At 43.6% G+C, this 27,203-nt stretch overlaps 1 protein-coding gene and 6 non-coding genes across 7 annotated transcripts; all 7 read right to left on the minus strand.

Annotated features, from left to right (window-relative positions):
• Positions 1-820: 820 nt before the first annotated feature.
• On the minus strand, positions 821-893 carry trnav-aac (transfer RNA valine (anticodon AAC)). The gene has a single exon. It is a non-coding gene; the product is annotated as a tRNA-Val (tRNA).
• Positions 894-1,028: 135 nt separating this feature from the next.
• trnav-aac (transfer RNA valine (anticodon AAC)) lies at positions 1,029-1,101 on the minus strand. Its single transcript has one exon. It is a non-coding gene; the product is annotated as a tRNA-Val (tRNA).
• Positions 1,102-1,174: 73 nt separating this feature from the next.
• trnad-guc (transfer RNA aspartic acid (anticodon GUC)) lies at positions 1,175-1,246 on the minus strand. The gene has a single exon. It is a non-coding gene; the product is annotated as a tRNA-Asp (tRNA).
• Positions 1,247-1,337: 91 nt separating this feature from the next.
• Positions 1,338-1,410, minus strand: trnav-cac (transfer RNA valine (anticodon CAC)). Its single transcript has one exon. It is a non-coding gene; the product is annotated as a tRNA-Val (tRNA).
• Positions 1,411-1,501: 91 nt separating this feature from the next.
• Positions 1,502-1,573, minus strand: trnad-guc (transfer RNA aspartic acid (anticodon GUC)). The gene has a single exon. It is a non-coding gene; the product is annotated as a tRNA-Asp (tRNA).
• Positions 1,574-1,812: 239 nt separating this feature from the next.
• trnav-cac (transfer RNA valine (anticodon CAC)) lies at positions 1,813-1,885 on the minus strand. The gene has a single exon. It is a non-coding gene; the product is annotated as a tRNA-Val (tRNA).
• Positions 1,886-8,125: 6,240 nt separating this feature from the next.
• On the minus strand, positions 8,126-26,223 carry vtg3 (vitellogenin 3, phosvitinless). Its single transcript, XM_029499395.1, has 27 exons — positions 26,184-26,223; positions 25,636-25,656; positions 25,403-25,554; positions 17,695-17,946; positions 17,437-17,598; positions 17,180-17,328; positions 16,935-17,085; positions 16,570-16,727; positions 15,200-15,365; positions 14,966-15,091; positions 14,606-14,824; positions 14,143-14,360; positions 13,952-14,049; positions 13,738-13,862; positions 13,549-13,650; positions 13,344-13,463; positions 12,872-13,061; positions 12,701-12,788; positions 12,340-12,525; positions 11,717-11,855; positions 11,458-11,626; positions 10,117-10,226; positions 9,939-10,025; positions 9,420-9,626; positions 8,683-8,828; positions 8,343-8,481; positions 8,126-8,240 (listed from the first exon to the last, which is right to left on the minus strand). Exons 1-27 carry the CDS (start codon positions 26,221-26,223, stop codon positions 8,133-8,135), a joined length of 3,828 nt encoding a protein of 1,275 aa, XP_029355255.1. The 3' UTR covers positions 8,126-8,132.
• Between the last annotated feature and the right edge of the window lie 980 nt (positions 26,224-27,203).

Consider the following 27,203-nt stretch of genomic DNA (forward strand, 5'->3'; position numbering starts at 1 on the left):
TTCATGGAAAATTTATTCAGAGGCTGTTGAGATATTTTTTAGTCCAGACAGAAAAAGTGGAGCGACCCTACGACCTCCTCCGCCACCTCAGGCCCGCACGACCAGGCTGGTTCACACCGATGAATCAAATCAGTGACTGAAAGTACCACGGCTCTTTTTCTTCCTGATGCCAAAGCACCATCTGCTGCGCTGTTTTCAGAAAGAAATTTGAGTGTGGTTTGAGAAAATTATGGAAATTTCAAATCCAGCTGACCCAGATTTTCAAAATTGAGTCAAGTCGGCTGTAAACTGTTGACACGAGGAGCCAAACAGGAACAAACTGCCGCAGAACGCAGAGCGACACAGGTGAAACACATCAGGGCCGACCACAGACACACGAGGGAAGTGATTTCAGCCTTCATTCTCCCTGATTTATCAGCTCAGGGTCCTTTTTCCTGATGAGTTCACGCTCTCAGTCTTTAGTTTCAAGTCCTCAATACAAGTTTTTAAATTATGGACCCATTTAGAGGAAAATATGTCTCACGGCTCAACAACCAGCAGGTGATCTACGGCAGGTCTACGTGTGCAGCGGTGATAGCGTGTGACCACTACATGGTTATGTATATGTTGATTATCTATGTGGAATGAATCATTATTTAAAAGCTGAACGTGGCGTCCTGACCTTAATATCAGATTTTAAACTACAGACTGAGACTGAAACTCATCAGGAAAGCCTTTACTGAGCTAATACATCAGGTAGAAGGAGGGACATTTTCCCATAGACTTCAATACAGTCTGACCTTCTTCCTTAGTATAGTAAAGACACTTCTGTCAAAACGCTTGTTTCCGCCCGGTTTCGAACCGGGGACCTTTCGCGTGTTAGGCGAACGTGATAACCACTACACTACGGAAACTGACAGACGAAGCCACGCCCCCTGAGAGATACATGCATTAAATTATAAACAAGTTTAACATGACAAAAATAATCTGCAGACTGAGTCCACTTTACTTAGTGAGTTTTCCATAAAAACACTTTTTGTGAAGAAAACTGTTTCCGCCCGGTTTCGAACCGGGGACCTTTCGCGTGTTAGGCGAACGTGATAACCACTACACTACGGAAACCTGTGAGGGACAGTGTGTATCTGCTCTGAGCTGGGCAGTGCACCGGTGGACAGCGTGAAGAGGAAAGGTGTTTCTCCCCGTCGGGGAATCGAACCCCGGTCTTCCGCGTGACAGGCGGAGATACTGTCCACTATACTAACGAGGAGTGTGAAGCGACAAACACACAATTCCCAGCAGTACAATGACACACACAAGACAAACACAAAAAAAAAAAAAAACAACAAAAGAAGCAAACTTGTTTCCGCCCGGTTTCGAACCGGGGACCTTTCGCGTGTGAGGCGAACGTGATAACCACTACACTACGGAAACCTGTGAGGGACAGGCTCCGCCCCTTCTGGTCAAACTGACCACTTCATACAAACAAAGTCAAGTGAAGCAGTTCTAAAGGAAAAGTTCTGCTCTCCCCGTCGGGGAATCGAACCCCGGTCTTCCGCGTGACAGGCGGAGATACTGTCCACTATACTAACGAGGAGGGTGGAGGACCACCAACACCCGGTGTGTGAGTTTGTTTTGTTGACATCCGATTTTTAAACTCCAGACTGAGACCATAAACTCATCAGGAAAAAATATACTGAGATAATAAATCAGGAAGGAGGGACATTTTCCCATAGACTTCAATACAGTCCGACCTTCTTCCTTAGTACAGTAATTAACAGACCGAGTCCACTTGGTAGGTTTCCTTTTCATAAAGACACTTTTTGTCAAAATGCTTGTTTCCGCCCGGTTTCGAACCGGGGACCTTTCGCGTGTGAGGCGAACGTGATAACCACTACACTACGGAAACCTGTGAGGGACAGGCTCCGCCCCTTCTGGTCAAACTGACCGCTTCATACAGACGAAGTTAGGTGAAGCAGATCTAAAGGAAATGTTCTGCTCTCCCCGTCGGGGAATCGAACCCCAGCCTGTTTTTTTGACAGGCAGAAACACCGTCCGCTGTCGTAACTTCGGTTTGCTGATGCTAACGGTTCTAACGAGCAGCGCGTACTGCAGTACATGACATCGGATGCTAGCTGTTCCCCCTCTGACCTCTGACCTCTGACAGTCAGGCAGCTAATCTCTAATCACGGCGCCGCTGAGCCACCTGCCCGCCTCCGTATGTATGTTTACTAACGACTGCTGGAGTTATTTATTTCTCCGCAGCATATGGCCGCACGCTCGCCTGACATCTGACTCTGTTTATAGACGAAAACACGACTCGTCACGCCTCATAATGCGCTTCTACGTGTGTGTTGTGCTCTTCTTGTAAATCGTGTGTGTGCAGCTTAAACCTTGATAAACTGAGGGGTTTCCATGGCGACGGCTCCTCATTGGGCCTCTTCTTCTTCTTTTTTCTTGCACATACAGAGCCCAGAAGACGGCACACGAAGAATCGCCGAATTCACGGCGAAGACTGCACCGCTGCTCTTTCACAGCACAATTTCAGCTGCTCAGTTATCGAGGATCAGAATAGAAAGAACCGACTGAGTTACACACTTTGTTTATTCCCTGAAGCACACCAGCGACCGGCCTCTTTTTTATTTTATTTTTTTTAGATCAGGATCTTTCTGTCCCAGGAGTCTCTCTCCCTCTCTGGTTTTATCTCTCTGCCTTCCTCAGATGTGTCAGTGAGGTGTGTGGTGTTGCATCTTGTTTGTTTGTGAGGTTTCTCCACACTTCAGATGAGGTCATAACTGTTGGTGGGACCTGAAAGTTTCCGTCCTGACTGGTCGCGTTGTGTCTCTCTGTTGTGAGTCTGTCCATCCTGGGAAAAGTCGTCAGGAGGGCGTCGACAGCCCTGCGAGGAAGATGTATGATTGTTCATCTAAATAAAAACCTGAGTGCTCCTGAAGCCTCCATCACTGGCTGTTTGGTCATTAAAAAAAAAAAACAGACACTAGATTTGAGAATATGATTTAAATTTGACATCTCTCTGCGACATGAAACTGGTTTTGTTGTGTATTCTCTAAATTTCTGGGTCAAACGGGCGGAACGGGAGAACGGCACTGATCTGTACAGGAAGGCATAAAAATTTCACAAGAAGTAAAAATAGAAGAGAAGGAGCCACAAATAAAGGCCCCTTACGTCACTGCCAAGACCAACAGCGCCCCCACCTGGAGCTTTGGCTGCCTGGTTCCCTCCCCTGATCTGATCTGAGCTCAGCTGTGAGTGAGATTTAACATCATGGACCAAGTTAATGTCGATCCTAACTCTCCCCGTTTTAATGAAGCAGGCGGAATCGAGTCACAAACAAAATAAGCATCCAGAATAAGGAACATGAAAGATTCATGTGGATGCAGTCGATGATTCAGACGCCCACGTTTCTCATCGCTTTGGCCTCCAGATGGTATGTGAACTATTCAAATTTAAAGCTGTGCGCTTAACTTCAAATTTTTCATATATTTTGGTTTTCATCTTGTAGCACCATAAACCTCCTGAGAGAATTAGCAGATCAGGATCCTGATTCATAATTTAAAGGTGGTGTGTAAGTCAGAATCAAAGTATAGACAGCATGACGTAATTATGAAAGTCAGTTATGAACGACTTTTCTTCTTGTGTTCTGTAAAGTGAGAACTGCTGTTCACCAGTGTCGCTGCTACATGGACATAATATGACTGATTTTCTCAGCTCACACAGCTTTATTGTGGTCATCTAGACGTACTGAATGTCTCTTTTCTAAATGATGTTTCCTGTGAGTTGAAGCTCGTGTTCCTTTTGTTTGGATGCGTTCCTCCAGACGTGTCGGCTGCTCGGTGGTTTTGGTGCCCACCTCCACGTGTGACACGCTTCATAGATGGTTATTACGGATCTTACGGTGGGCTTATTCTGGTTCGTTGCATGGAGCCTTAGCTGCCACAGCTGCCACAGCGGTCAGCGGCCGGGTTTCTGGATTTGGACTCTACTTGGTGGATGACTGAGACTAATCCTGAAATATTACTGAGGCAGAAGCTTTTCAGTTTGGTGCTTCTCGATAAGGCTGATGAGACGTACAGGCAATGATACACAAAGGCAGCTCAATTTAACAACTCTAAAACACAAACTCTTGATTAAAAAATAAACTTTTTGAATAATTAAACAGCAGTAAATATGAAACAGAGCTTATATGAGCAGGATGTCAATCTTGTTTTGCATTTTATTGAACCTTAAAAAGGAGTTCCCAGTTTTAAAGTCATGACATTGTTCTCAGTGCAAACCCCCAGCTGTGTCGCCAACCACAAGGTGTTACTGCAATTAACCGCTGAGCTCCTCGGGACGCGTATGTTTTCATCATGAAAACAGTATTTCAGCCTTTGACAAGCTCGTTCCTCCATCACTGCCTCTGCTCCAGTCGGTTCAAACTGCTGCTGAAAACAATCCACACAACACACCTCGCATTGAAGTAGATGCCCATAATCATCTCCCACAGGCAGGACAGAAAGTGTGATAATGACGGATCCTCATCCTGTTCAGGGTCACAGAGCCCGCAGCACTGGAGACAAACTCTTCGATTTTTGTGTTTGAACATCTGGTACACGAAAGAGCTGCATCCTCATCAACAATCCGGCACATAACCCAATTAGTAATACACATAAAGGACTAAAACATGTTCAGCGTAGCCGTTTCTCCACGCAAAGCTGATTAATGTTATCTGAGGACGAGTGTTACGATGAAACAACCTGCCAATAGTCGGCAGGTGAACATCATTTATCGGCCTACAGGTCCGATTCTGATCAGATTCTGATGCAGCTCTTACAGCTCGTGGGCTGAAAACCTCACTTGAGCCAGACGACGTCAGTCGGCAGCTTTGTTTCTACAAAAGCCAAAGTAGACAAATGTGTGCTGCTCCTCCGATCTACGGCAAAAACCTGGTTTAATATTAAAACTGAGGATCTTAAAAGCATCAACATATTCTTAACAGCAACGAATGATTCAACATGAACATTTTTAAAAGAAAGTTTCCCTGAAGAACTATTTGAGCTCAGAGCAATAAGTTGTTGTTGTTGTTGTTGTGTTTTTTTAAATAAGATCGGGAAATGGAGCAACAGGCTGCTTTGGGGAGAGTGACGGTGAAACTATTGGATGAGGACGACACGAGCTCGGCGGCGGTCTCACAGCAGGTGCCATGTCAGCTTCTGAGGCCTCCGGGGGTGTTGGGAAGTGTCCACTCCATCGTGCCAGTGATATCGGCCACCTCGCCCACTCTCATCTCCCCCTCCTCGTCTGTCTCAGATGGGGAGGGGGAGGCAGAGTGAGCGGGAACCGTCCAGTTTGTGGTTTCAGTTTATTCCTAATATTTGTGTAAACAGACCTTTCGGGGATTAAGTGTAAGTTTCCGTGTGCCATAAAAGGAGAATTTTGCTCCATTTTATTGCACCCTGTGATTTGTACAGTGTGTTGCTGCCTGAACAAGCATGCAAAAGGCATTAGCAGCCAGTGAGGGTTTCATTTATTTATTTGCATTAAAATAAAACATGTCCTTTTTTTGTCAGCCACAGAGTTGCAGGAGCAGTTTGACCGGGATAAAGCACGTTTATTTATCCTCAAAATGTCAACATCCCCTGTGAACTGAACAAATATGGGGCGGGGGGCTTTTAGCACTGAGCCAGAAATATTTTAATGTCTGGTAAATACTGTCCTCTAGTGCTCACACCCTGACACACACACACACACACACACACACACACACACACACAGATAGATGCACAGCTCAAGATTGAGCTAATAATGGTGACATTTAAAAGAAATCCGTTTTGCTTCCTGGTTTAAAACTCTGTAGCTGTTGAAAATGAAACATCAGTGGAACAAATGATGTTATTGATGTTTGGAGCCGGTACGAGCTGTAGTATCTGTGTGTTAATGGTCTCCGCTATGTCCCAGAAACATGGAGCAATAGCTGCAATTGCAAAGCAATGTCTGCAATTGTGCTGTTATTATCAGATGGCTTTCAGCCGAGGCTGCTATTTTCTGCCTAATGAGGCTCATCTCAATCACAGAACAAAGAGGAAGGGACGGCCTCGCCCTCCTCCTCCTCCACATTACCTGATCAATCATTCACCGACGCTGGTTTCACCTGGTGATGTCATGTCACCACAAGGTCAGCGTGCAGCTCGGCCGCTGCCGCTTCACAATCGGGCTGTCAACCGGCCAGCGAAAGCCCGCAGGACATTAGAGATGTAAATGGAACATAATGGAGCCATTATAATTGTACTCATTCTGTTCAGCCTTTGATGGCAGTGCCTTTACTCTGCAATCCTACACCATCTGGCCAAAATCGGCGTAGGCAGGAGGGGCGGAGGCAGGGGTAGTTAGGACAACCAGTATTTGATTAGAATGTTTGGCTGGTGACATTTCCTGTTTGTTTCGACTCGAAGCTGTGATCTGAGTCCCGTCGAGGGGCTCCAATTAATGTTCATCAAATGCTTTGAATCCACCCATAGTGTAAAAGCTCCTTTTTTAAGATCCCTCAAAAAAAAGTTGGACATGATTTATCACGGTCCAACCATCCAGCGTTTTTTTTTTTTTTTCCTAATCAAGAAAAGGAACGGAGCTCTTTGTGTGGCGCAGCCACTGAACTTTAAGGGCATCTGCAGTGACATTGTGTGCTGATATCTGCAAACAGTCCTGTTGCATCAGTTGACCAAACAAACAGAGCAGGTCACACAGACCCTGTAAACATCCACCTCTTCCAGCAGAAAGCCTCCAGTTTACTACGATCCAATTCAGCCGATCCAAAGCAGCCAGTATTTCCACAGACGAAGAGGTCATGAGGACGATAAACGGACCTGCTGACAAACACGGCTCACCTGCCGAATCTGGCCGGCAGACATGACATTTGACTCGTGCTTTGTTCACGTTCTGCTCTTATATCTCAGCTCCATGCTGCATGGAGAATTCAATTTGGCAAATGTAGCTCCATGTAAATTGGTTTCTTTTTTTAAACAACAGCGTGGAAGTTTGCAGCAGACAAGGCTGTCGCTTTTCATTTCAATCTTAATTTCAAACTTTTGCAGGATTTCTGAGGATTACATCAGTACAGCTTCTCATTGTCTGACCTTAACACATCGTGTGAGTCATACGAACGTATTCGTTGACGTAACATACTGTTGATGGGGTGTAAACAACTGAAACGAACAAAGGAAGGGATGGAGAAAAATACAGAAAACAGGGTTCTGTCACTTGGTGGTCAGAAAAACCAAATATGTCACATCTCACCCAAAATATCACACAACCTGAAGAAACCAAACAACTTTCTCCTCCAGTGGACTGTGAACTAATTCTTCATACCACCTTAAAAATTGATATCTATCACCTCATTTATTTCTAAAAAAAAAAAAAAAAAAAAAAATCTCCTTCACTTCTATCTCAACTCTCCTCTCCTTCTCAATAGATCAATATGTCAATATGTTTTTTAGTCAAATGCTATATGATGCTATGTTTCATGTTTTATTTATGTTCTGTATCAATAATTTGCCAAATATACTTTAATCTTTCTTTTTTAATCTCATTAAACTAACAGGCAGAACTCAGCGCTGATTTGTTACTCATTGTAAAAATACACAGTGTACACATACACATACACTGTGTATTGTAATCACACAGATTTAGCTCAATATTAAACAGGTCCATTGTGAGAGAATCATCACAAAGAACAGTTGTCTGTAAATTCCACATTTTTGAACATAAACATGATTTTTTTTTTTCTTCAAAAGAGGATGCTCAAATATTAACATGCTTCCAGATGAATAAATCAAAACCTCTACAGGTTATTTCCAAACTGGCGACATCTGAAGGATTACTGTTACATCATTTATGATCCTCACTTTCATCACGGCGGTGAGATTGTGAATACGGTGTTATCACCCTGAAGAGGCACCTGGCTTCCATCTGGGCTTTGTTGTCTCCCTGCAAAGCAAAACATATTTTATAAAGCGAGCAAAAAATGACAAAAATCTCTTCTGCTTGTTTTTTGCTCATCTGCTTTGCACGGAAAATTACACAGTGTTTTTAAAAGACGGGAAATTAGTATGAACATTCATTTCAGCCCAGTTTAACCGGTTTATGTTGCTCACATGGTTCTATGAAGGTCCAAAGCCAGCTATTGTCACGTTTCTGGTGTCGGGCTGAAGCTCCTGAAAACTGGCAGCTGGCAGCAGGGCTGGAATAGCCTGGCGATAAACTGTGTACTAATGACAAAAGAACAAAAAAAGGACACATCTGTGTAAATACTGCAGCCAAGAGCAGTGACGTTTTCATATAAAAATGGAGGTAAATGCTGCCTGCGACACCTCTGGGAATTTAATCTTCACATCGATGCTGTCTGCTGAGGCAGCAACAACCGACACAGACACCTCCTGTCTGGCGTTTTGCTCGTGTTTCTGGTAGAAGCCGAGGAATAGCGCCATGCCCGGGATGTAGCTTTTAATTCTAGAAAAGGCAGAAAAGATGTGACGAGATGTATCATAAGAAACACTGAATGACGTGTTTCTGTGCAAAGCAAAGAAAGCTGCAAGAGAACGTGAACAAAAGTAATCCTTCGCCTCCTCCTTCAGCTCAGGCCTCTCTGCTTCCTTCACATTTTATTTATTGACTTTCTCAACCCAAACAAATCCATTTTTCACAGCTCACCTATGCCCCATCTCTGCCATGGTGTCTGGGATCCTGATCCAGTGTACTTTGGCTTTGAGTGTTGGCTTGGAACCAGGCAGATGTGCCGTTGTGGCTCTCACTGACATTTCATAGGACTGACATTCAGCACCCCATCTGATGTGTGCCTAGATCAAAAACAGGAGATCAGCGGTGATGGGGCAACACCACAAACAACCATCACACATTCTGTACGAGCTCAACAATGACAGGCGATGCAGGAACTCAGCGGCCGGTGTGACATTTCCTTCCTAACGCTAAATTAGGAAACACATGAGTATCCGTCAGCAGCACACAGACAGACGTGATGATTTTTAAAACAACCTTAAAGGAGCTATCGGCAACAAATCCCAGGGAGAACCGAAACCATCAGTAAATTCATCCGTGTTCTTTGTGTGGACGGACTAACATCGGCTGTGTCTGTGACGTCACCATCAAAGAAGTTATAGGAGGGACATTTTCCCATAGACTTCAACACACTGCACAAAGTGCTTCAGCATTGGCTTCACTTTTTTCTAGATCCCAAGTCTACATTAACTTCTATACACTGAACTCTACTCGTGTGTAGAATTTATTAAAAACACACAACAGCGGAATTTGTCCGCTGCAGCTCTTTTTCGTGGCCTTTGGACACGTTGCCTCAGTGTACGAAAGTGTTGACAGTATGATACATCAGCTGACAAACACTCGTCCTCCTTCCCTTTGTGCTTATAATCTACCTTTGTGTTGATGTGGGCGCTCATGACCGTGTCCATGCACATCTTCCAGTTGGTGTCCTCTCCGACTTGGGACACGATCAGCTGGGTGTTCTGGACGTTGCCCTCGGGGGTGTAGTACACAGACGCGTCGTAGCCCACGGGCTTCTGGTTGCCACTCATGGCCAAAGCTTTGATGCTGAACACAGCTTCAGGTGTCGAGTCCTGGACCTGAGGAGGGGAAACAGTCAGCTGGACTTTCACTGGATCACCTTGTCATCTTGTGTGATTTATCATCTTCATATTGTTCTCTTCTTCTTCTTCTTTCCTGTTTTTATTGAAAGTGAAATCTTGTTAAAGACACTCTATAAACAGAATGTCAACAAAATCTTATTTATTATTATAATCTTCTGTCACGTGTGGATTAGTGAATTCATATTTCTGTATTTTCGTGCACATGGCTCCCCTCGGTCATGGTAATGTGGGATCATGACTAGATTGCTCAGTACAAACTGCTGTGTTCTCACTCGGTTACGAGCGTACTTCCATTATGTTGACGTGACGGCTGTGATGAGATTCTCTGATGCTGGAGGTCGAGTCGGAGGACAGACGTAGTCGCTGAGCGGCCTCCTGTAAACGCAATTTAGGAACAGGAGAATATAAATTGATTAAACAGCAGAGCAGGTGCAGAGATAATAACATTGCTGGAGTAGCCAAATACCTTGGACAGCCTCCTCAGAGTCTCGAGCAACTGCTGTGTGCTCATCGGATGTCTGCTTGGCCCGGCGTTAACTTCTATGTGGATTTTGTCAACAGCTTTGATTGTCTGGACTAATAAATGTGAACAGGCTGCATTAGCAGTGCTAGAAGAAGAAATGTGTGATAATATTCAAAAGAAGAAGAAAAAGAGCTTTGAGGTAGAGTACCTTTTAAAAATGAAGGCCTGTGTGTGTCTGGTTTTAAAATGTGTCTCCAGTCACCACGTGTGGTCTGATCTTATTTTTAGCTTCATTTGCAAACACACAAATACAAAATCTTTTTATCCAATCAGACAGTTGAGAGCGGTACAGAGAGGTTGAGCCAGGCCTGAACAGCTTTACGAATAAATTAATTTACATTTATATTTGAAGTAGTATAATATCTTCAGTTAATTATGAAGAGCTGAGTTGTCAAAGTGGTCCAAACTTGATGAATATATGAAACGGAACTTAGTTAAATTAAATTAAATTGGGTTTTAATATTTTACTTGAAATCTTCTTATGAATTCTTAAATTAAATTCTCTGATTTGGTGCCAAAGTTACTGGAAAAAAATTTGCATCTGTTTTCAGCTTTAGCACAACATGAACTCCATCCATCCAACGGATGGCAGCTCCCTCCGGCGTATCTGAACATGCTCCGAGGCCAGGTGGGATACGTAGGACCCCCACCGGTGGGCAGGGATGGTTGTTGGGGTCAGGAGGATTGTAAACCGGGAGGCAGGCGTGGGCGTGCTGACTCCCGCTATGCAGTGAGCCTCAACAGGTCATGAGGTTTAGAAAGTCTGCCCGTCTGGTAGTCATTTCAATTGTTTTCACACTGCAAAATAGGTTTCTAAGTTTCGGCAGTGGTGTGGCGGTGAACTCCAAGGGGTGTCGGTGCGCAGTGACATCAGTTTGAAGTGTCATTAAAGGTGCAGCAGAATGAACACACAGCCTGCAGTAAAGCTGAGTAGTTACTCTCACTGAAAGCACGAGCCTGACTTTGATGAGCCTCATGCTTTCCCACTCTGCTGTCACATCATGACAAAATTGGAAAAATGAAGTTGCACCAGAGCTGCGGTGTCCGTGTAGAAAAGGCAGTTATCTCTTCAGTAAAACGCTCCCTGAAATAGCATGAATGTTCTCGTCTGCAGGAGTTGGCTCACTAATAAAAAGCTATAATAATCCTGGTGTGACTGCTTTATTTGTGCAGCAGCAGTGTTTGCAAATAGGGAAATTACGTGGCATTTCACTTTCACACATTTCAGTCTTGTGACTCTGGCAACACCAACACTTACACTGCGGTGTGATGTGTGATGCGTACCTGGGACTACTTTCAATGCCAAATTGGTGTATCCCAAGAAATAGTAGAGGGGGTATTCCTCGTGATAATACTCTCTCCTTAGCTCCGACTCCACACAGAGACCGCCTCCATAAATGTTACTCTCAGTGCACGTTTTGGCTCTTGGATGCCAGATGTTTGGAGTGATGACCTGTTAGATCACAAACAACACAAAGACGTTATTGCTTGGATATAAACCTCCATCATGTGCAGCTGAACGGGACTCTCAAAAAGGTTTTACCTGATCAGTCTCAGGCCTCACCACTGCGGGGCCCTGACGCACCACTTCATCATTGGCGTTGCGAGCGGTGGGCATTATCGGGGTCATTTTAGCCATCTCTGGTTCTTCAATGTTCCTGGAGACTGCAAACACATTGGAGCTGTTGGTAAGAGAGAAAAATAAGAGCTGTGGATTACGTGTATCGCGATCTGAACATCCAGAGGATGAGGCTTTGTGTCACAGTTTAATAAAGAGGCAAAAAACTAAAGACAAACTTGGAGCGTGTCAAAAACACCTCAGTCATGTTTTGCTGGAGTCGTCCTTGTGCTTTGCTCGTGGGAGTCTCTGTGCTATTCCTAAAATATTACCCTTTACAGCATTTTTGAGGAACAACCTGATAACCACGTTGTGCAGCTGCAGACGCCCCTGGTTCAGTTCCTATCAAAAATAAAGGCATACATGCTCTCTCTCCCTATAGACATATACATGACAGCTTCAAATTTGTATATCTCATCTACGATGTAACTACATATTTGTATATACGGTTGCACAGACGACCTACAGAGCTTTTTATCGGCGGACTCTCTCCTTTGTGTGTGTCACTCCATCAAGAAGTTTTCACTTCCCACTCTCTTCAAACATACCTGACTGATAAGATTTCAATCTCTTTTTTGCACGGGGGAAAGTCAAGTTCAAACATCTTTTCTCTGATGTTGATCTTGGCAGAAAACTTCCACGGAAAAGCGATGGGGTTTTTAGCCTTCAACTCAGTGCCGCACTGAAACAGCTCTGTGTTGATCCCGTAGAAAACCCAGAAATCCTTTGTGCAGCTAAAAAGGAAAGAGGGATATTCAGTGGTTGATACTCAACAGTTTCAACAGAAATGGTACAAAGGCTATTTGGCAATGATGCGACAAATGCCACCAATTAACACGACTTCCTTCTTACTTCTATGACTAAACATGCTAGATGCTTTTCTTCTTTAAATTTAAAGTATATTTTTACCCAACAAAACCATCAGTCTCCAGTAAAATGTCAGAAGTCAGGAGTTGTCCCAGATGTTCAGTCGGTGGAGGATTTATTGCTGCCTTAGCTACACAAAGACAGAGTATTGATAATTGTCATTAATAAAAATGCTAATTAGATCTTTTTGTACTGCAGGACTTCTCTCCTCACCATTAACAGTGATCCCATTGATTGTTACATAATATTTGCTGATCTCCAGCGGGAGGCCCAGTATGGTGGCCTGGAAGAAGCGAACCTCAAAGATCAAGAACGGCTTGGTGCGATGCAATGACACCCCCCTCTGAAAACTCTCAGTGGCGGCCCACAGAGGGCTTTCTTTCCCCGCAGATGGGTTAACCGCCTGCAGGTGAGATCACAGGACAGCGGCGTGTAAGTGGATTTCACAGTTCACAGTAAATGACATTTACATTTACTCATCTGTCAGACGCATTTATCCAAAGCAACTTATTATTCACATGAGTAAAACTTCGGTGCAGTAGGAGGCCTGAGTGTGAGTATTAAGTGTTACGTCTTTTGAGGAAGTGCAGGAAATCAGATAAAGCTGGACAAACTTGTAGTCCATTTCACAGTGTGGATTTTTTTTTTAGACAAAGTAGATGGCTCTGTTCATTTTATCTGTCACCTTCACAATACTCTGGATGAAGTCTTTGTTGATATCAGCGAAGAACCACTCTTGTCCGGAGGCTCGAGAATAGGCAGAGAGGATCGGCTTATCGCTGGGCAGAGTGTCCCAGTTTTGAAGCTGAAAGTGACACAAGCAGATGCATCATTGTCGAGCAACAAAAACATTTTTTCCACCTTAAAAGATTTATTCATGTCAAACGCACCACTTTGAAGATAGCCTGGAAGTCACTGAGACCTAGATCCCCGTTAAATCCAGGGATGCTGGCGCCAAACAAATCCTTAATTCCTTCAGGACGGATACCCAGCTGCAGCATGCAAAGAAATGAAGGCAATCGATGTTCATAACTTGAAAGGAACAGCAGGTTTAAGTTTCAGTGGTGAGGCTTCTTTACCTCCAGCAGCTGCAGAATTCTGCCGATGAAATAAAACTTTCCTTTCATCATAATTTCAGTGGGAAAGATGTTTGTCGCGCTCCTCAGCATGAAGACCTCTGCTGCTGTGCCAATCAGGAAATCATCTGCATTGGAAGAATAGACAGTAGTGACAAAACTTTTTTTTTTTACTCCAGGGAAATCTCGGGATGCGTGAATCTTTATCCGAACCTACCATTGAACCAGTCCATGCGCATTCCTCTGCTGTAGTGATAGCTGAGGCGACCAAATTTAGGAGCCAGGATTTTTGCAGCAACATTGCAGGCGGTCGAGCTATTGTGAAAAAAAATAAAAAAACAAAAAATGGGTATGTGGTTTCATATAACACAAACAGTGAAATACAGTAATTTTCTTAGCCACACTCACAGGAAGTGATTGTCTGGAGTACGGGATCTGGAGAAGCTCCTCAAGTACGAATATGCAAAGCTAACAATATGGAGGTCTTTTTCCTCCTGCACATGTGCAGTCACTGTGGACACCAGGGCCATCGATGGCTTCGTGTCAAACAGGATCATGAAGGCCAGCATGCGGATCTCGACAGGAAGATTCTTTTCCAGGAACAGAGTCAAGGTGATGTCTTGGACCTGACCACAGAAGTGTTACAATGATTGGTGATCATTAAAGCTCATAGGCAGCCACAGTCTCATTTTCTGAAGTGAAGTCCAGGAAAGTCAGATATCCTTAAATGTGGATATCATTACGAACACAACGTAGAGACTATGTAAAAATTACCTAAATCATATAATTGTTTTTAAATTAGTATAAATGAAGAAAGTGGAAAAGCCGTTTGTGGGATGCCGTGCATGTCTGATAATTCGCTCTTCCTTACACTGCGAGGATCTCTGGCAGCTATGAGTCTCATAGACTGCACGGCTGCGCTCAGCACACGCGGTGGCAGATCTACGGGGTTGGCCGCCACACCGGGGAGGAAGCGCATGATGGTTTTAATGCTGCCTGGATGACCTGCGTTCCCCAGAGCTTTCAGAACCATGACCATCTCCACCTCATTACCATTCTTCAGAGCCTCTGTGGCCATGTCCAGCAGAGGCTGGTGCAGACATGAAATAAACACACAAAAGTTTTTATTTGGATTGATGCTATTCATGCAATCAAGTTGCATAATTTATCAATTCGTCGGGAAGTCTCAGTATCGATATAAAGGAATTTATTTTTGTATTATTTTGATCACCTGGACTGCAGAGACTGGGCAGGGTGTATAATATGCGCAGTGCTTGTACACCAGAGAACCATAGGAAAGCACCACAGTATGCCACAGAAAGATACTTGTTTTACTAAAGGGCATGTGAAGGAACATCTGCAAGACAGAGACAGAGACAGTTTAGTTTGAGGAGGGCTTCTCTTGTTGAGAATGTACGTTGTTATTCTTCATGCAAATGATTCCTCCAGTTTTATGTTGACTTACTTTAGCCATCTCAACCAGCTCAGGAATAGGTTGGAGATGATTGATTGACAGTAAAAGGGTTTGCAGAGCTTCGGTCGTAGAAACATCTTGAGTCTCAAACCTACTTTCCAGAAACTTTAGGATTCTTGCGTCGCCGACTTCAACAATTGTGTCCAAAAACCAACGTCTGATATTTAAAAAGTGAGGGGAAAATGACTCAGTCAATCTTAAAATATGGATCATTCTTCAAATGAAGTAAGAGAGGAGAAAAAAAAGGAAAGCTGTGGAAGACAAGTTCAGATGCCTCTTTTCATTGTGCTAGTAAGATATGTGATACAAGCAGTCCCAATCTTAATGAGCAGGAAAAGCAGTCCTTCACTCATCACCTTTCTGTCATCATGCCTCACATGATAATAAATCATTCATCAGTGGTAATGTACCAGACTAAATCCTTCCTGAACTAAGTGGGAGGACACTCTTCAATTACCTAATCAGCTGAAGTGGATCAGTATCAGATTTTAGAGATGGCCTGGGACCATTTTGTTCGTCGTCTGATGATACTCTAATGAAAAGCTCTGTTAAAGGTTATCAAAGAAGGATTTTCTCTCCGAGCTTTAAGCACGATGTTCTCACTGGCTTCAAATACAGTGAAAAAAATACATTCTATTTATAACTTCATAAATTAAATAATAAATATATAATTTATTACACCCACACACACACACACATACCGTCATCTCTGCAAATGTTACCATGGTAATGAGGTATAGTGAGAATGGTGTTATGGGTAACTGTCGGTCAGACACCCACCATCACGTCACCAGAAGCTATATTTGGAGGAGAAGGTGGAGCAGACCTGCTGTGTGCTCGATCCTGTCGGGTGGTACAGTCTGTCAATCACACAGTAGCCCCGCCACCTTGTTCTTCTGCTGCATTTTGGTCTATTCTCCTCTAAAGCATTATTTAAAAAATGAACATCATGTTGTATTGAAGCCTAGAAACTAGAGCCTGAGGCCATAAACTAATCAGGGAAATGTTTACTGCGTTGATAAATCAAGATGGAGGAGGGGCATTTTCCCATAGACTTCAATAATGATAGATAGATTGATCAGTTTTGGCCTCACTTTCAATTCCCACGTTTATAAACAATCTATGATCCAATCTGGTCAGAAATTCGGCCAGTCAGTTCATTTCCTGTCTGGAATGCAACATGTAGAATAAGTTGACCTTCACTGCTGTCGCATCAAATCAAAATGTTTTCCAACAGGCATGTTTGTTGTTGAGCGGCTGGATTTTTTGTTTGTGTTTTCGTGACTAGAGGTGCTTTCTTCTTCTTGTCCCCCCCCCCCCCCCCCCCCCTTTTGTATCACAGTGTGAAACCTGCTTTGTACCTGTGTTCTTCATTTCCTGAAAATTGCTTCCACATATCGTCTAATCCCTCATAAGGCATCACTCGCAGGAGTTGGTACAGCTTTATAACATCCTCAGTTGTCTTGCTGTCAATCTGATAGCGGTTATTCTCAGCCAGACGCTTGATCAGTTCAACAGCCTGGAAAGAAACAGAGAGAACACTGTATTTTCATTCCTAGAATCCAGCAGCATGCACAATTACATTAAATTTCTTTGGTTTTAGGCCACTTTTAAGGGACGATAAATGCTTTTAATTTCATCTGATTTCCCAGAATATATTTTACATAATATAATCATTTTCATAAAGACATTCCCGCTCTGTGAAGTGCCGGTGCATCATTTTTACTTTTGGTACTGGGTCCTCCAGGTTCTGCATCAAAAGGGGGATATTAGCTTTTGCGTTGACAAGCTTAAAAGTAAGGCTGCCTTTGCTTTCCAATGGCCCAAATGTGACCGCTCTCACAGTGTCGCTCACACCGAGAAGCACCAGTTCCTTCCTACAGGCAAAGTCATGTAAAGCGGGTTATTTGTACATCATGAGCAGACATAATGTGCATGTATTTTTGTTTATTTTTTTTTTTTTTGTCTTACGTTGCTTGCATCTTGAAACTGCCACCTTTCACATTGAAGGGACTGAAGTGCTGTCGCTCCAGGCCCTGAGCCCTCGTAATGAGGCCTCCTTCTGCTGTTGGTTTGACTGTGTAAACATACCTCACTGTGGAAATGACAGACTTCCCTCTCTAGATTGGAGAATAAAAAGCAAAGCCCAAAAAAACAAAAGAAGGTTTGACTTGGGTGTGTTTCATTTATAATTAAAGACTCCGACGATCTGCAGTAGGTAAACAGACCTGTTTGGCCTCTTGGTCGACCACAGCCGTCGCCATTCCCCTGTAGATCTCTACTTTCTCACGACAATTAGTGACATCTACCACCTGAGTTATGGTCATGTCCTTCGTCTCCTCGTTTTCCTCGGTAGCGTAGTTACTCTGACACTTGCCATAGATGCCAACCTACAAAAAGAGAATATCTAAAGTTTGTTATATTCTTTGTATGGCAGGTCTGTCGATGCTGTGTGGGATAAATTTATTTGTCTGTCAGTGACTCACCTCCTCCAGCTCGTAGATCCTCTGTGTGGTCTTGACAGTAACTTGGAAAAAGCTCAGTATCCCTCTCACAATGTTGATAACAGTGTCAGAAATCTCAGCAGAGGAACGGATATCAGCGATGTGTCCGCCGGCAAAGTTAAACATGAAGGGTTTGATGAACTGGGCAGCAATACGCTGGCTGAGCTTTGGGGAGGCGTTAAAGGCGCCTTTTCCCGGGAAGCCATTGAATTCCTCAAAGGCTAAATCTGAAAGCTGTGAACCAGAGATGGGAATCAGTGGATTCGTCTCACACATGCAGTGAAAAGCTGCTCATTTCTCAGCTCATGTCAGATAAAACATCAACACGGTGAGAATCTGGGCTCTTTTAATAGACTTTTTCTCGATAGCGGGATGTGTTTATGACTGACAGATGGGCATCACAGAAGACAGACACAGTGATACATAGCTGACAGAATTTTACATTCTCAAAAAACTCATTTATAACATTACCTGCATGACTCTGGCTTCAAAAGCCTGTTCCACCCTTCAACAGCTGCTCATTAATATGACTTCCAAATTATTTATGACACATGAATAAATGATAAACTGCATTCATTTTGAGTTGAGTATGACAAACTCTTTCTGCTGGGCCCCCCTTTGGTTGATGAGAAAACTTTAGCCCCTCCGACACTTCCAGTTGGCGCACCGTGGAAGCTAACACCTGAGCTAAGAACGAATAAACTTGTTTGTATTTCTGGGTCACAATACCGGGTCTGATTCCAGCTCAACTATGGATCTAATAATCTGGGGATTTTAATCAAGGAATGATTTCACTGAGACCAATTTGTGTTTTTTAACTGATATTTAATAATAATAGGCTTTAAAACTGGCTTTGAAATTTGAGGGGAAATTCTTTTCTAAAGACGCAGAAAAAAAGGAGTAGAAGAAGAAATGGAACATTCCACCACAGTGCCTTTCATCTGTGACATCATCAGTGACCTCACTGTAGGAGGTTAATACCCCAGCACATTCACACACACTCACAGAATTCTCTTTAGAGAGCAAGGTAAACTTTGGACAACAAGTCTACAGCCACTTCCACAAGCTCAGCAAACGACAAGTCAGAGTGAAATGGAGCCAAACCAGACAACCACCATGCAGGTCACCGACGAGATCCACGGCCAAAACACGGTGTACGGGGAGCTACAACAAGAAATTTTAAACCTCAACGTCCTGCTGGAAAAGGAGAGAGCCAACTACATGAACGAACAAAACTGGAGGCTCCAACTAACCCAAGAGCTGGACCAGACCAGACAGCAGCTGGCCAAGCAGAAATCCCTCAAGGAAATGTATATCAACAAGGAAAAAGAGACTCGGCGAGAGCTGGAGAGCCTCCAAAAATACTATGATCCAGAAACCCTGAGCACCGCAAAGGTCGCCAGCCAGGTTCACAACAACATCAAGAGAAAGAAGAAGAAACTCCTCCAAAAAGACTATGAGGAGCTGCAGGTGGCACATTTTGTCAGCCAGGAAAAGTTCACGGCTGAGCTCCAGGTAGAGAGACAGAAGAACAAAGTTCTGCAAGAAGAGCTGGACAGACTGAGAGGTTTGAACCATGAGGCCACCCAAAGATACGAAGCTGATGTCCTCACTGTCAGACAGGAGGCTGACAAACTGCAGCGGGATCTCCAGGAGGAAAAACAAGCTCATGCTGACCAAGTCAAGGAGAACCTGGCCCTGGAGCAAAAGATGAAGGCTGAGCAGGACGCCCTCCATCAGAAGATAGCAGAGATCAGCCTCTTGCAGCAAAACACTGCTGAAGAGAAGATGCTCCTGCAAAAAGAGGTGGAGGAACTAAAACTTCAGCTGAACGCTCAGCAAAAGATGAAGGCTGAGCAGGACGCCCTCCATCAGAAGATAGCAGAGATCAGCCTCTTGCAGCAAAACACTGCTGAGGAGGAGATGCTCCTGCAAAAAGAGGTGGAGGAACTAAAACTTCAGCTGAACGCTCAGCAAAAGATGAAGGCTGAGCAGGACGCCCTCCATCAGAAGATAGCAGAGATCAGCCTCTTGCAGCAAAACACTGCTGAGGAGGAGATGCTCCTGCAAAAAGAGGTGGAGGAACTAAAACTTCAGCTGAACGCTCAGCAAAAGATGAAGGCTGAGCAGGACGCCCTCCAACAGAAGATAGCAGAGATCAGCCTCTTGCAGCAAAACACTGCTGAAGAGAAGATGCTCCTGCAAAAAGAGGTGGAGGAACTAAAACTTCAGCTGAACGCTCAGCTCTCTCTAAACCTGCAGCTCTCCACAGAGCTCGAGGCTGAAAGAGACAACAAGCAGGCTCCCCAAGACAACATTGTCTCACATCAGAGCGATGAGGACCAAGAGCAGCCTGAGGATGAGCCTGCAGAGACCAACAACAACCAGAATGAACTAGACAAGCAGGAGGAGCCCCTCCCTAGTGCTCCCTCTGATCCCAAACCAGAGCCCACCGATGCTGAGGTGTCAGAGGAGATCCTGCCCACCAGAACAAAGAAAAAGTCCAACTGGAAAAGAATACGCCACTTTCTGGGGCTCAGGAAACCACAAAGCTGGAAAACACCCAAGGAGCCCACATCCACCGATGGCTTCTGAATGACTTTCTCTACTTTACACTCTCTGTCAGACTGACTTTCTTTCTTTCTTTCGTTCTCTCTCTCTCTCTTTCTCTTGCCTTTTTTATTTCTTTCTCACTCTCTCTTACAATATTTCAATAAACATACAATCATCTTCATATTTTCTGTATTTAGTAGCTTGTCATTTACAGAAAAATGTTTTAATCACCCTGGTCTCTCTTAAAATAAGGCCAGATATGGAAACATCATTCAAATATGATGTTGTTGTGTGTCCACTAAAAGAAAAGGTTTTGTTTGCTTGTGAGACATTTTACTTATAAAGTAATAACAGTCTGTTTAACGTGCTTATTGCATATAGCATTACACAATAATATACAAAATTAAAATAAATGCTACGTAAAAAAAAACAAAAAAAAAAACAAAACAAAACATGCAAAAGGAATCAATAACATGTTGTTTATGCTGCGCTGCTGAAGTAGATTAGCTTTAAAATCTTCCTCTTACCTGCAGGATGAACGTCACAATACCGGGTCTGATTCCAGCTCAACTATGGATCTAATAATCTGGGGATTTTAATCAAGGAATGATTTCACTGAGACCAATTTGTGTTTTTTAACTTATATTTAATAATAATAGGCTTTAAAACTGGCTTTGAAATTTGAGGGGAAATTCTTTTCTAAAGACGCAGAAAAAAAGGAGTAGAAGAAGAAATGGAACATTCCACCACAGTGCCTTTCATCTGTGACATCATCAGTGACCTCACTGTAGGAGGTTAATACCCCGGCACATTCACACACACTCACAGAATTCTCTTTAGAGAGCAAGGTAAACTTTGGACAACAAGTCTACAGCCACTTCCACAAGCTCAGCAAACGACAAGTCAGAGTGAAATGGAGCCAAACCAGACAACCACCATGCAGGTCACCGACGAGATCCACGGCCAAAACACGGTGTACGGGGAGCTTCAACAAGAAATTTTAAGCCTCAACGTCCTGCTGGAAAAGGAGAGAGCCAACTACATGAACGAACAAAACTGGAGGCTCCAACTAACCCAAGAGCTGGACCAGACCAGACAGCAGCTGGCCAAGCAGAAATCCCTCAAGGAAATGTATATCAACAAGGAAAAAGAGACTCGGCGAGAGCTGGAGAGCCTCCAAAAATACTATGATCCAGAAACCCTGAGCACCGCAAAGGTGGCCAGCCAGGTTCACAACAACATCAAGAGAAAGAAGAAGAAACTCCTCCAAAAAGACTATGAGGAGCTGCAGGTGGCACATTTTGTCAGCCAGGAAAAGTTCACGGCTGAGCTCCAGGTAGAGAGACAGAAGAACAAAGTTCTGCAAGAAGAGCTGGACAGACTGAGAGGTTTGAACCATGAGGCCACCCAAAGATACGAAGCTGATGTCCTCACTGTCAGACAGGAGGCTGACAAACTGCAGCGGGATCTCCAGGAGGAAAAACAAGCTCATGCTGACCAAGTCAAGGAGAACCTGGCCCTGGAGCAAAAGATGAAGGCTGAGCAGGACGCCCTCCATCAGAAGATAGCAGAGATCAGCCTCTTGCAGCAAAACACTGCTGAAGAGAAGATGCTCCTGCAAAAAGAGGTGGAGGAACTAAAACTTCAGCTGAACGCTCAGCAAAAGATGAAGGCTGAGCAGGACGCCCTCCAACAGAAGATAGCAGAGATCAGCCTCTTGCAGCAAAACACTGCTGAGGAGGAGATGCTCCTGCAAAAAGAGGTGGAGGAACTAAAACTTCAGCTGAACGCTCAGCAAAAGATGAAGGCTGAGCAGGACGCCCTCCATCAGAAGATAGCAGAGATCAGCCTCTTGCAGCAAAACACTGCTGAAGAGAAGATGCTCCTGCAAAAAGAGGTGGAGGAACTAAAACTTCAGCTGAACGCTCAGCTCTCTCTAAACCTGCAGCTCTCCACAGAGCTCGAGGCTGAAAGAGACAACAAGCAGGCTCCCCAAGACAACATTGTCTCACATCAGAGCGATGAGGACCAAGAGCAGCCTGAGGATGAGCCTGCAGAGACCAACAACAACCAGAATGAACTAGACAAGCAGGAGGAGCCCCTCCCTAGTGCTCCCTCTGATCCCAAACCAGAGCCCACCGATGCTGAGGTGTCAGAGGAGATCCTGCCCACCAGAACAAAGAAAAAGTCCAACTGGAAAAGAATACGCCACTTTCTGGGGCTCAGGAAACCACAAAGCTGGAAAACACCCAAGGAGCCCACATCCACCGATGGCTTCTGAATGACTTTCTCTACTTTACACTCTCTGTCAGACTGACTTTCTTTCTTTCTTTCGTTCTCTCTCTCTCTCTTTCTCTTGCCTTTTTTATTTCTTTCTCACTCTCTCTTACAATATTTCAATAAACATAAAATCATCTTCATATTTTCTGTATTTAGTAGCTTGTCATTTACAGAAAAATGTTTTAATCACCCTGGTCTCTCTTAAAATAAGGCCAGATATGGAAACATCATTCAAATATGATGTTGTTGTGTGTCCACTAAAAGAAAAGGTTTTGTTTGCTTGTGAGACATTTTACTTATAAAGTAATAACAGTCTGTTTAACGTGCTTATTGCATATAGCATTACACAATAATATACAAAATTAAAATAAATGCTACGTAAAAAAAAAAACAAAAAAAAAAAAACCAAAACAAAACATGTGAAAGGAATCAATAACATGTTGTTTATGCTGCGCTGCTGAAGTAGATTAGCTTTAAAATCTTCCTCTTACCTGCAGGATGAACGTCACAATACCGGGTCTGATTCCAGCTCAACTATGGATCTAATAATCTGGGGATTTTAATCAAGGAATGATTTCACTGAGACCAATTTGTGTTTTTTAACTGATATTTAATAATAATAGGCTTTAAAACTGGCTTTGAAATTTGAGGGGAAATTCTTTTCTAAAGACGCAGAAAAAAAGGAGTAGAAGAAGAAATGGAACATTCCACCACAGTGCCTTTCATCTGTGACATCATCAGTGACCTCACTGTAGGAGGTTAATACCCCAGCACATTCACACACACTCACAGAATTCTCTTTAGAGAGCAAGGTAAACTTTGGACAACAAGTCTACAGCCACTTCCACAAGCTCAGCAAACGACAAGTCAGAGTGAAATGGAGCCAAACCAGACAACCACCATGCAGGTCACCGACGAGATCCACGGCCAAAACACGGTGTACGGGGAGCTTCAACAAGAAATTTTAAACCTCAACGTCCTGCTGGAAAAGGAGAGAGCCAACTACATGAACGAACAAAACTGGAGGCTCCAACTAACCCAAGAGCTGGACCAGACCAGACAGCAGCTGGCCAAGCAGAAATCCCTCAAGGAAATGTATATCAACAAGGAAAAAGAGACTCGGCGAGAGCTGGAGAGCCTCCAAAAATACTATGATCCAGAAACCCTGAGCACCGCAAAGGTCGCCAGCCAGGTTCACAACAACATCAAGAGAAAGAAGAAGAAACTCCTCCAAAAAGACTATGAGGAGCTGCAGGTGGCACATTTTGTCAGCCAGGAAAAGTTCACGGCTGAGCTCCAGGTAGAGAGACAGAAGAACAAAGTTCTGCAAGAAGAGCTGGACAGACTGAGAGGTTTGAACCATGAGGCCACCCAAAGATACGAAGCTGATGTCCTCACTGTCAGACAGGAGGCTGACAAACTGCAGCGGGATCTCCAGGAGGAAAAACAAGCTCATGCTGACCAAGTCAAGGAGAACCTGGCCCTGGAGCAAAAGATGAAGGCTGAGCAGGACGCCCTCCATCAGAAGATAGCAGAGATCAGCCTCTTGCAGCAAAACACTGCTGAAGAGAAGATGCTCCTGCAAAAAGAGGTGGAGGAACTAAAACTTCAGCTGAACGCTCAGCAAAAGATGAAGGCTGAGCAGGACGCCCTCCATCAGAAGATAGCAGAGATCAGCCTCTTGCAGCAAAACACTGCTGAGGAGGAGATGCTCCTGCAAAAAGAGGTGGAGGAACTAAAACTTCAGCTGAACGCTCAGCAAAAGATGAAGGCTGAGCAGGACGCCCTCCATCAGAAGATAGCAGAGATCAGCCTCTTGCAGCAAAACACTGCTGAGGAGGAGATGCTCCTGCAAAAAGAGGTGGAGGAACTAAAACTTCAGCTGAACGCTCAGCAAAAGATGAAGGCTGAGCAGGACGCCCTCCAACAGAAGATAGCAGAGATCAGCCTCTTGCAGCAAAACACTGCTGAAGAGAAGATGCTCCTGCAAAAAGAGGTGGAGGAACTAAAACGTCAGCTGAACGCTCAGCTCTCTCTAAACCTGCAGCTCTCCACAGAGCTCGAGGCTGAAAGAGACAACAAGCAGGCTCCCCAAGACAACATTGTCTCACATCAGAGCGATGAGGACCAAGAGCAGCCTGAGGATGAGCCTGCAGAGACCAACAACAACCAGAATGAACTAGACAAGCAGGAGGAGCCCCTCCCTAGTGCTCCCTCTGATCCCAAACCAGAGCCCATCGATGCTGAGGTGTCAGAGGAGATCCTGCCCACCAGAACAAAGAAAAAGTCCAACTGGAAAAGAATACGCCACTTTCTGGGGCTCAGGAAACCACAAAGCTGGAAAACACCCAAGGAGCCCACATCCACCGATGGCTTCTGAATGACTTTCTCTACTTTACACTCTCTGTCAGACTGACTTTCTTTCTTTCTTTCGTTCTCTCTCTCTCTCTTTCTCTTGCCTTTTTTATTTCTTTCTCACTCTCTCTTACAATATTTCAATAAACATAAAATCATCTTCATATTTTCTGTATTTAGTAGCTTGTCATTAACAGAAAAATGTTTTAATCACCCTGGTCTCTCTTAAAATAAGGCCAGATATGGAAACATCATTCAAATATGATGTTGTTGTGTGTCCACTAAAAGAAAAGGTTTTGTTTGCTTGTGAGACATTTTACTTATAAAGTAATAACAGTCTGTTTAACGTGCTTATTGCATATAGCATTACACAATAATATACAAAATGAAAATAAATGCTACGTAAAAAAAAAAAACAACAAAAAAACAAAACATGCGAAAGGAATCAATAACATGTTGTTTATGCTGCGCTGCTGAAGTAGCTTTAAAATCTTCCTCTTACCTGCAGGATGAACGTCTGCGTGGAAAGGCCGAGGATCTTGACCTTGCATGTCAGCTTCATGCCAGACTCTGCGAGGTTTGGCACACCGAGCCCGAAATTCACCGCTCCCTCATATTTGTACTCATAGGTCTTCCTTGGGTTCAGGCTGAGCTCTGGAACATGTTTCCAAAATTAATTCAGCCAACAGTCATTTCTTTTTGTGATAAAAATAGAGTTTAAACTTTTAGACTCACCATAACGGACTGTTTGACACGCTGAAAGAATGAGGTCAAACAAAGCGTCAGTGTCTGAGCAATACATTTCATATGTTTCATGTGATTTCTCACAAATTTAACGGTAAATTAAAACAGTTAAGTTTTAAAAATTAAAATGCAACTATAACTACACATACACAAACAAGTACAATTTAAATTTCATTTGTCTTCTAACTCCCCTCTAAAAGTCCCTATTTATATTCCTCTTTCCTGAATCACTTATGCTGCTAATTGAGTATCTATCAACAGCAGAACATCGTTATAATGACATTCTCTTCTATTTATCATTGAGCACATCTCATTTGTTCAATTGTGGAATTTATCATGTATCCACCAGAAAAATTATATTTAGAAATAGCCAAGCAAACCTCTGCATTATCAGTGATTTTCAAAAACTTTGCAGCTCAGGCTATGTCCTGACTGCTTCAAATTAAAATACATGAATATGAATGAAGCTTCTGCAGGTAAAATAATATTAAGGGGGTTTCTGCAAGTAAAATAATAGAAATGAAGCGATGAAAACTTACCTGACAGGGCCACAAAGCAGCAGAGGAGGAGCCCCTGCATGGTGAAACTGAGGAGTGGAAGTTAACATTTAACTTTGTCCCTTTATATACCTGTGTGGGTTTCCAATGGGGACTGCCTCATTTAAAGTAAACAGCAGTTTTTGGTACTAGAGCCATGTCGACCTGTGACATTGTCAGAGTGACACAAGTGCTCGAGATAACTGCCTCTGCTCTTGCCTCTTGACAAATAAATTGATGATTTTGTAAAATCTTTAACTTTTACTTCAGCTTGAAAAGAGTTTTGATATCGGCACATCCTGGGACTCTGGCTTCATGTTTGAATAAAAATCTAAAGTCAAATCGCATTTTTAATCACTCAGAAAATGAGTAAACAGGTTCTCCACAGCTGAATGGAGGAATAAACCCATTGGGATCTACATCTGTTTCCTCAGTGAATCCCAGACATGTAAACTCAAGAGAAAGGAACGCATTACTTCTGGAATATTTGTGCAAATCTCAGTTTTATATGCTGTCTCCTGGCATCATGATGCTGTCCTCCCGGAAAAGAAAAAACAACAACAACAACAACAACAAACAAAGTGTGAAGAATCCCTGCTCTTCATGCCAATTTTCACAATGTGCCTCCACAAACAGCTCAGCTTATACGTGCCGTTGGGAGGCTGATGACACCAAGCAGCAATCAGCCCAAATGTCCGTGCTCGCCGTCTTTTAGGGTTATTTCAGACTGAACAACACCGGAGTCTCTGGTGGAATTGAACTTTGGGATTCTCTCAGCTATGGTTCCTCTATTTATTCTCTTCTTTACACCTGACTGTCTGCTGCTCTGACTTTTCATGTCAGCCATTAGAGGGCTCCAATGGCATGGCTCAGTCCTCAATATGAATATGTCTGACTATATTATACGAATATTGAAAAGGGTTGGCAGCGTTTAGTCACCTCATCGTCCTAGTTTTAGTATCAAATACAGTACAAGTTGAAAGTAAGGTGTCAATTTTCAAAAAATACACTAAACTGAGGAAA

The sequence above is a fragment of the Echeneis naucrates genome, chromosome 4, assembly GCF_900963305.1.
Source record: "Echeneis naucrates chromosome 4, fEcheNa1.1, whole genome shotgun sequence".
Taxonomy (NCBI): domain Eukaryota; kingdom Metazoa; phylum Chordata; class Actinopteri; order Carangiformes; family Echeneidae; genus Echeneis; species Echeneis naucrates.

Bases quoted from the DNA above. Each gene is read 5' to 3' on its own strand.
- vtg3 (XM_029499395.1), bottom strand. From the start codon at position 26,223: ATGCAGGGGCTCCTCCTCTGCTGCTTTGTGGCCCTGTCAG. The intron at 17,329-17,436 runs GTCTGTTTACCT...TCTCCAATCTAG, and splicing joins TCGACCAAGAGGCCAAACAG to AGAGGGAAGTCTGTCATTTC. The intron at 10,227-11,457 runs GTACGCATCACA...CACATTTATTAG, and splicing joins GGCATTGAAAGTAGTCCCAG to TCCAGACAATCAAAGCTGTT.